The sequence below is a fragment of the Pollicipes pollicipes genome, unplaced genomic scaffold (genome assembly GCF_011947565.3).
Source record: "Pollicipes pollicipes isolate AB1234 unplaced genomic scaffold, Ppol_2.1 Scaffold_4881;HRSCAF=5763_pilon_pilon_pilon, whole genome shotgun sequence".
NCBI lineage: Eukaryota > Metazoa > Arthropoda > Thecostraca > Pollicipedomorpha > Pollicipedidae > Pollicipes > Pollicipes pollicipes.
The window spans coordinates 7,566,774-7,575,611 of record NW_023596576.1 but is presented as its reverse complement, the minus strand read 5'-3'; the positions used below and the strand labels follow the sequence as shown (position 1 = coordinate 7,575,611).

Genomic DNA, 8,838 nt, shown 5'->3' with positions numbered 1-8,838 from the left:
CCGCAGGTCGGCCGCCTGCGCGATACGAATGCAGTCTGGCAGCCATATCCAATAAACCGATAGATGAATTAAAAAATATAAATGAATAAATAAATCACAAAATATGTATCCACAAAAAATATCCAATTAATAAATTTTGTCCGTCCCGGTGGCTCAATTGGTTAGAGCGCCTGCCTTCCGATCCACCCATCCGTGGCAGGGTGAGTTCGAGTCGTTTAAGGGCGCTCGCTGTTTGCCTTTGACAGGCATGGCCTGTGGGGGGGTGGCAGCGGTCGCGTTAAAGGTCAGTTGACGTCAAAGGACAGGACGGACTGTGCCGAGCATTGTGGCACGTTAAGCTTTCGCCACTAAATTCGGCTGTTGCCTGGAATTGCGCGATCGGATGGTTGGGGTCAGGGCTCACACCATTCACCATTCAGTTAAGCAAAGGGCTCAAGCCCCCGCCCCCACCCCCTCCCAAAGAAAAAAATATTGAGGCGTAATTGAACGAAATCCGGGGAGCCACCGGCGAATTTTGGGACAGGCTTTATGTTTTCCATTGTTCAGCCCCCCACCTCTAACATATCACTCGACTCACTCTGTCCATAAAGTTGGCCCGGTTGCCGGCACACACGCTGGCTGCGTCGTAGCGGTATCGTCGGGGCTTCTTCCGCCAGCTGGTCAGGACAGGCCGCGCTGCCCACCGATTCCGTCCTAATCGCCGTTGGTGCGTCCTCCGCGCTGTCCGGGTTTTCAGCGACTGCGCCAGGGACGTCCTGTTGTGGCGGATTCGCGGCCAGGTATAGGGGGCCGTCGTCTTCCTTGTCACTGTCGTCACACTGTGATGCATCGCTGTACCGAGGCCGCAGGTCCCGCACGTGCCACGGTACGCCATCCATCTCGGCCACTTGCGATGCCACGATCCGCGTGACGACGCCCTGACGAGATGTTCGGCATATCCAGACGAGGTCACCAACCTGGAACGTGGAGGTGCCCAGCCGTTGCCGCGCCTCGTCTGGCGCCGGCGGTGACCACTGCGAGTCATCGGCCGTGTCACACTGGCTGGGCTGCATGCAGTCTACCATCTAGTACTGGCAGATGCCAACGGCCGGTGCGTCCGCGGCAGACTAGCCAGAACGCGGGGTGATGTTGTACAGATGTACGGGCCCTGCAATGGCGCAACATCGTCGCGCAGCGATTACCTTTACCGTGTGATGACTGCGTTCCACGATGCCGTTGCCGCTTGGCTCGTGGACGGCCCGAAAGCGAAGAGCTGTACCGCACTCTGACGCCAAAGCGGCCAGCTGATGGCCACGGCAAATGGTGTCGTTATCCGCCAGAATTTCTGTCGGCGCACCGCTCTCATAGAAGATCGCCTCTAGACGTTGGACGACTTCTGTTACGTCGGCACGGCACAGCTACCGCCATAGGCTGTACCGGGACGGGCCGCAGTCAATCAGGGACAGGTACGATCCACCTTGGTAGTGGGTCACGTCTATCGCAAGACGTGTCCATGTGTCGGGGACGTGCAGCGAGCCATGTCGCCACCGCGTTGGTGCGGGGTTGATGGATTGCCACCCATCGCACCGACCTACAACCAACGGCACGACGGCTCGGGACACCTCCCGCGCTACGTTGCGCCTCACGAAGTACAGCGTCCGGCGGATTCCTGAATGGCCGGCACTCTCGTGTGCAGCCATGATCCGCGCCTCGATTTTCATGCTATTGTCGCCCTTCGCCTAGTCAGCACCATCATGCAGGGCGGCAGCTGCCACCCTGGAGCCGATGCGCATGCTCTCGCCACCTCCCACGGCGCCTGCACCCCTGATGCGGTGCGGGATCCTAGCTGTCCCACCGCCGTCCACCTGAGTCCCGCGCAGCCATTCCTTTGGGGCACGGGTCAGAGCATCCGCTCGGTTTTCATCCGACCGCACCGGCGCGACCGTCAGCATCAGGCTCAGCTCATCCAGCAAGTGCCGGATGACGTCGGATCAGCATTTCTACCGCGCGCGTCTTCGCCTTCGTGCGAAGACGCGCGCGGGCACTCAGCGCGTCATCAGTCCACCGATCAACCGTGGTGGAGTCAGTACGGAGGTCGATGATCTTCATCCCCCAGGCGATGGCCATGCTGATCCCGCGCACCGCCGCATCTAGCTCCGTCATGTTGATGTGTGTTGACATCGTGGTCTCAGGGCGCAGCCAGCAGGCATCCTCTACCACACCGTCGTCCAGGCTCTCGATAACCGCACCTGCAGCGATGGCGCTGGCGTCCGTCCAAATGATGACCTTTTCAGCTGTCAGGCGCCACGGGCCACGGGCCGGGTCATCTGTCCTCAGTCGATCTTGCCACGTCCGTGGTGGCGTCGTCGCATCCGTGCGTGACGGCATTCACCCTGCGCTTCAGCCCAGCGACGGCAGGCAGGTCGAAGCCATCCGCCGACCGGCAGGAAGCCACCAGCCGGCCGCACCACACGAATACAGCGCGCCGCGTTACCTGCTCCGGTGGTGCAGTGACACCATTGTCTCGCAGCCAGTGCAGTTTCCCCTCCACCACCTGTACGCACAGGCCAAGCAGGTGCGCGCCGTCCACTACACGCTCCGGCGCCTTGCAGGCCAGGCCGAAGCGAGCGAAGTGACGCACCACGCGGTCTGCGCCCACGATGTCCTCATCGACCAGCAGGTCGTCCACGTACGGGGGGAGCGCGGCGTGCTGCATGGTCGGCGTCCTCCGCCAGCACTGCGCGAACGACAGCCTTCATTATGAGCGGGGTGACGTTGAGCCCGAACCCCAGTCGTGTTAGGCAGTAGCGCTGTCCTCGCACCATGACCGTCTGGTAGGGCCACAGTCGGTGTTCCAGGCGCAGCTGCAGGTACGTCTTGCGCAGGTCCACCACGGCCACGCGCGTCCCATTTCACCGCCGCTTCTGGAGCTGGTCGGCGTAGACGTCTGCGTCTGCCGTGTGGGCCGTCACGAAGCTGTTCAGCTCGCGATAGTGCAGGATGGTCTCGCCTCGTCCTGGTTTGCCTGCCGTACCGCCATCAGCGGCACCAGACGCCATTGCTGATCCATACGTTTATTTTTGCTTCGTACGCCTGCCGTGCGTCCGCAGGCACAGAATACTCGGCCACCACATTGCGTAGACATTCTGGACTCGTGCCGTCCGTCCACTTCCAGGTGACCGTCCACGCCTGCTGCTCGCAGCTAAACCTCACCGTAAAGTCGGCCGCATCCATCTCCAGGCCTCGCTGGATAACAGCCGCCGCCGCACAGGACCGCACGTCTGTCGGCATCCGCACACTGATAAACCCCAGAGCAGTGATGCAACTCATGCCGAGCATGACGTCAACACCCAGTGGTCGGTTCGGCACTACCTCGACCTCGAGCGTCACTCGACGGTCATTGGTATTGACTACAGTCGGTCCTTGGTATTGATGTGCTGCCGATCCCGCAGCAGCTGAGTTCCTCGCCGTTAATCGTGACCATTTTCACCGTCAGTGGTGTCCATTGTCCGCAGCGGCCAGTGTGCACAAGCGTGTCCGTGCAGCCCGTGTCCACCAGCACGCTGACCATCCGCTCTTTCACCTCCAGCCGGGTGACGGGCAGCGCGCCACTTAATGGCAGGGAGACGGCGCTGGCGCTGGCGCGGCGTCCCCCGACCCGTTTCCCGTCCGACGCTGTGGACAGGCGACGGCGATGTGGGCCGACTCACTGCACGTCCAGCAGCGTCGCGGTGGGCGTCTCACCAAGCGTCAAACGGCCCGTCTCCATCCCGCGTGACGGCCCCGCTCCCGCTAGCCGACGCTGGTGTCGTTACGCCATTAGTCGTGACGGACGTCGTCACACCGCCTGCAGCCGCTGTGGGGGTCTCGGGCATTCTTGCCGAAATAGCTTGCATTCGATGAGTGAAATATTTCTCGGCCGGACTACCTCACACACAATAGTAAACTGCTGTACATGACGCCGACAGGGAACCTCCACCTACGCACCCGAGCAGCACCTCTCATCCAAGACTCATATTACATAAGACCCGTCCAAGACTCATATACACAACACGATCTGCGTGCGACTGGCCGGCGCCACCGTGACGCACCCCTGTCGGCGTGCCTACGGGGTAACGCACCGCCCCGGGCCGCGACCGTTCACCTTACTCAGACATGAATCATCGCCCCACTTGGCTTGACATGTTGACACCGTCGCTGGGCATGATCAATCGCCACAGTTGTTCCAATCTTTTCTAGGTGATTTGGGCCATATAAGCATCTATCAAGCATATGCTTGCACTGTTTGCTTTCTGTATGGCAGCAAATGCAGCTGGTCTGCCTCAACGAAACAGCAGTGGCTGTTGGCATGTTGTATAACGCCGTCATACGCGGTCAGCCCTCTCCAGCAGGCGGACAATCCCGGTGCCATCAACCGACCGTTGCGGCACCAGGCGCACCGCCAGTTCATGCTGTTGAGGTATGTGAATGACTGGTACAGCCAAAGGCACCATGACGGTAATACCTTTTTGTTCTGGCCATGAAATTGGCCGTGCTGTCGACAGATGGGGCTGGCTCGGCCGAGGCGTGCGTCGGCTGGTCCCGGCCTGCGTAGTGTCGGCTATCCGACAAAAGCGGCCGGACCCGGCCGGCAACTACGTCGTATTCCAACATCTAGACATGATGCTTTAATCAAGACTACAACCAATTGTAACCAACATTACAGAGAACGAGGTACAGGGACGCAGCCAAGAATGTCTTTCAACTCAGCTTTAAGATAATATTCTATGTTAACCCCGATGGTGTGGACAAACGGCTCCTGGGGTGCAGTGGTGGCACATGTACAACCCAGAATGTCTTTCTTGCTCAGGATCGCTAGCCATCCCTGACAACCACTGTGGTGAAACGGCATTCTTGCTGGCCACAGTACTTTGGCACGGCGTTAGATCAATTATCGGTCATTCATAAGTTATAAACCGTCATCTTATAGACAAAGACTAGCCAGTTATGTGGTGCATTGTGATATCGCACGCGTCAACGCCAACGGTGCCATTGTGACGCTACCTCAGCGCTGTATTGTGGCGTGACGTACCGAACAACGACACGAGTTTTTGCGTGCTGCGATCCCTGCTTTCACAATACATTACATGAGGACAAGGCTGGTCAAGCGTGCATTCCTGTATTTACTCTGTATCATATGTATCATGGGCCAAAAACACCCGATACAATGCACACATCGCTTTCCGCAAGGCACACAATCAAGTGGAGTCACTTGTTCCGCACGTTTTTCGAATCCACAAACCGTACGTAAGGAAGACACAAACAGATCTTCGGCGATTACGCATCCAACGATAATGAAAAATGACCTGTCGCTCGCCCACAAACCTGACATGACAATTCTGCAGGAGGTTCCGGTCCTTGGTAAACATCGCATTACGTCCACCAGGGGGAGCAAAGCTGGGCTAGCAGTCATGACAAATGATGACAAAACAGCTTATATGACAGAACAAAACAAAGCAATCATGACACGACATGACATGACAATGATGTGACAAATGACAAAAAAGCTACTGGAATCGGCTGTGCCGAACGCGACTGTCCGTCAGGCTCTCCCGGCTTTCGTCTGCCCGGGGTCCGCGGCGCACGAGCGGGTGTGCCACACCGGAGTGCTCCGACGGACCGGTGATCGTGACCTGCATACGCCTGTCCACGATGGCCTCCAGGAGCGGGCGCACGTGCGGGAAGGTCTTCGGCGCCTTCACCGGCCGTACGATGTACTGGTCGGAGACACGGCTGTAGACGCGAGACGTTCTGGAACCATGCGACAAAGTTGGACCATAACTTATTCATTTTGACATCAATCACCGGAACCCTTGCGTTACCGTCTAACTAGCCAACTAACTAATCGTCTAACGAAGACGTCTGGCAAAAAACAAAAAATAAAAGCAAGCCAACAAAGCATAATATCGCAGAAATGACTTGTCGCCAAGCAATTGCGAGCAGTCAAATGATGACAATTTTTAGCCTTGTCCACACCGTTTCCCATGACTTAATTCCGGTAGCAGTTTCCAAAATAACAAAAACATGGTTATCACTTTGAGCACACCGTCTAGCCGTGAGCGTACAGTTCGCAGACGAATGCATGGTGTTCCTTCGTATGCCACATTGCCTGCCAGAGTCCACCCTGTCCTTGACATGAACTGGCCTTAAGCCGCCACTGCCACCAAATGCAGGCCATCACAGCCATTGGAAAAACAGCGAGCAACACAGCTGTTCGCACTCACCCACTGCGCCTTGTGTGCTAAGACACCCACAAACTGAGGTGGACAAACGCCAATGAGATTCACCGCTAGGGACATCGCATTCATTGCATTTCGGGTGGTGGTGGAGGGCAGTGACGCCACGTCATGCACTACCTCACAGCGAGACACAAACACTGCGGTGAATGACTGCTCACTTGACGTTGCCCTCCTCGTCCCTGGCATGGTCTCGGCTGCGGTGTGCGGACCAGTCCAGCACAGCTGCGCGCTTCCGGGTAACAAAGTCGGGAGGCCTGCAACAAGATCTGTTATGTATATGTCGTGCTCAGCACTGCGCAAAAGCGCATACCGACAAGATGAGAACACCACTTATGACTGTGAACCATGACATGACTTTGGATACAACAGAAACAGGGGCATTGCTGAACCCGCTGACATGTTGCGATTGTAGCGGCTGACCAGTCAAGAAGAACCTGGATCAGGCGCTTTCCCAAAAGGAAAAGATCATCGTAGAGAACGCATGTTATTTAACACTTACGCGAAGTATTTCGGCTTTGGAGTGTGCTCAAGGCTGGCTGCGTGAAACACCTCCAGGTTGTCAGTGCGCCTGCAATGATGCACAAATTAAGTGTGGCGTACGAACGTCACATGATTATTTCAGGCACGACGGATGTGGTCTGTGCAGTGTTAGCCGTGATGCAAATAGCACCGCTGTCGGTACTGCGATTGTGCAACCAAAGGCAACAATTTAAGTATATGCAGCACCACTGAAGCGACGACTCCGTTTCCATTCGCATGTAAGAAATCAGGAATTTGTCCGTCCCGGTGGCTTAGTTGGTTAGAGCACCTGCCTTCCGATCCACCCACCCGTTGCAGGATGGGTTCGAGTCGCTTTAGGGCGCTCGCTATTTGCCCTTGACAGGTAAGGCCTGTGACCGGTGGCAGCGGTCGTGATAAAGGTCAGTTGACGTTAGAGGGCAGAACGGACCGTGCCGAGCTTTGCTGCACGTTTTAAATTCTGCCGTTTCCTGGAATTGTGCGATCGGATGGTGGGGGCCAAGGCTCAAACAAGCACTGCTTAGCGCGAGCGCTGATTCCAGAAATCCATCCATTGAAAACGTCGAACTAATGAGCGGGTTTAACTGTTCATCGTACATTGCCTAGATGTCCTGGATAATGAAATCTAACGCGTCAGAAGACGACATCGTAGGAAAGCTATACGACTGGGAACACAGGAACTTATTCAGACACCTGTAGTTCACAACGAAGGCAGCGAGGTTCAGTGTGCGGTAGCTGGCCACGACCTCCCACAGGGCGTTGTGCGCCGAGGATCCCGGCAGCAGCCACGGCGGTTCCCGAGACTCGCCCTCCGGCACGTCAGCATGGTGACAGCGGTTGAGGCCGCTGGGTGTAGCGTGGATGTTTACCACGTGGTTTACGATCATCATCCACCGCTTCTGAAAAAACAAACAAAAGCTGTCATCTGAAGGGACTGAATAGGCTGTCCTATGCCCCCATCCCCTGGATTGGGGTGATGCATTTACGACGCACTGTCTGTGCTAGGTTAAGTAAGGAAGTCGCATAACAGAAACACCACAGCCACAGCGAAACTGAAGGTGCTAGACACGTGTTCAGCATGCCGTCGGACATGGGGAGGGGGTATTTCTGTCGTACCCAAAGTCGCGATCATTCTACATGACGATAATCATGAATTATGCTGAATTTTATGCAGAGGCGGTTTGACACATAACAACAACGAACCCTACATGCGTTGCCGTGCCCCGCGCGAGTCAATATCGTGCCACTTTTCTCATCTGGCACGCCCCAAGTGTACTCAAGTGATGGCCCCCAATGCTGCAATGTGACATTGTCACCTTGAACACGTCGACGTCTCCGTGCGATGTTTGGGCGCACCACCAGAAGTGATTTTTGACGTGGCGCACCCAAGGTCTCAGCGCCCGGTTTGTAGCCTTCGCTGCATGTTGGCGCAGGCGCTTCGCCACGTTCTTCGCAGCGTGCCTGACGTTATACGAGTGCTGCACTCCTGGCAGACGTTGCCCTAAGTGGCGGAGATGATGGTGACATTAAGACTTCGATCCACATACCAACGATCCGATACAAGGCAGCTATTTCAGTTTGAGGGACAGTTTGTTTGAATTCATGGAGTGGCGCAAAAAGGGCCTTGGCGGTAACAGCGCACTCGGGATGCTAAATGCCCGGTTATAAACATCTCCAAACGCTGTGATTACCAATATGGCCATACAGCGTTTGGTGCAACACACATGACTGAAAGAAGAAAACAGGAAACACGGGAGGAAACGCAGAGCCCAAGGAAACACCACAACCGGTGACAGGCTACGAAGCAAGTCTGACCAATAAGTTATTACAACCGTCGCCGTTGCGTTCGACTTACTGACAACCTTCCGGACACCCAAGTGCTGATCAGAGATGAACTCCTTGATGGGCATTCCTTCGAGGTCGCTAAGGCAGCGTGACAGGCCTTCCACTTCCAGCTTCGGGCTGGAGAGGCCGACCTCCTCACGGCACATAGTGTTCTGTGTGCATGCACGTTTGGAAATGGCTCAGCATTAGAAACACAACTGGAAATGCTGGATGTCCA

The 8,838-nt window shown here is 56.2% G+C and overlaps 1 protein-coding gene across 1 annotated transcript; it reads right to left on the bottom strand.

The window, feature by feature from the left end:
• Window positions 1-5,116: 5,116 nt before the first annotated feature.
• LOC119101811 (uncharacterized) lies at window positions 5,117-8,783 on the bottom strand. The gene is made up of 6 exons (XM_037225232.1): window positions 8,632-8,783; window positions 8,093-8,277; window positions 7,470-7,675; window positions 6,757-6,825; window positions 6,416-6,511; window positions 5,117-5,769 (listed from the first exon to the last, which is right to left on the bottom strand). The coding sequence occupies exons 1-6, from the start codon at window positions 8,765-8,767 to the stop codon at window positions 5,526-5,528; spliced, it is 936 nt and encodes a 311-aa protein (XP_037081127.1). The 5' UTR covers window positions 8,768-8,783; the 3' UTR covers window positions 5,117-5,525.
• Between the last annotated feature and the right edge of the window lie 55 nt (window positions 8,784-8,838).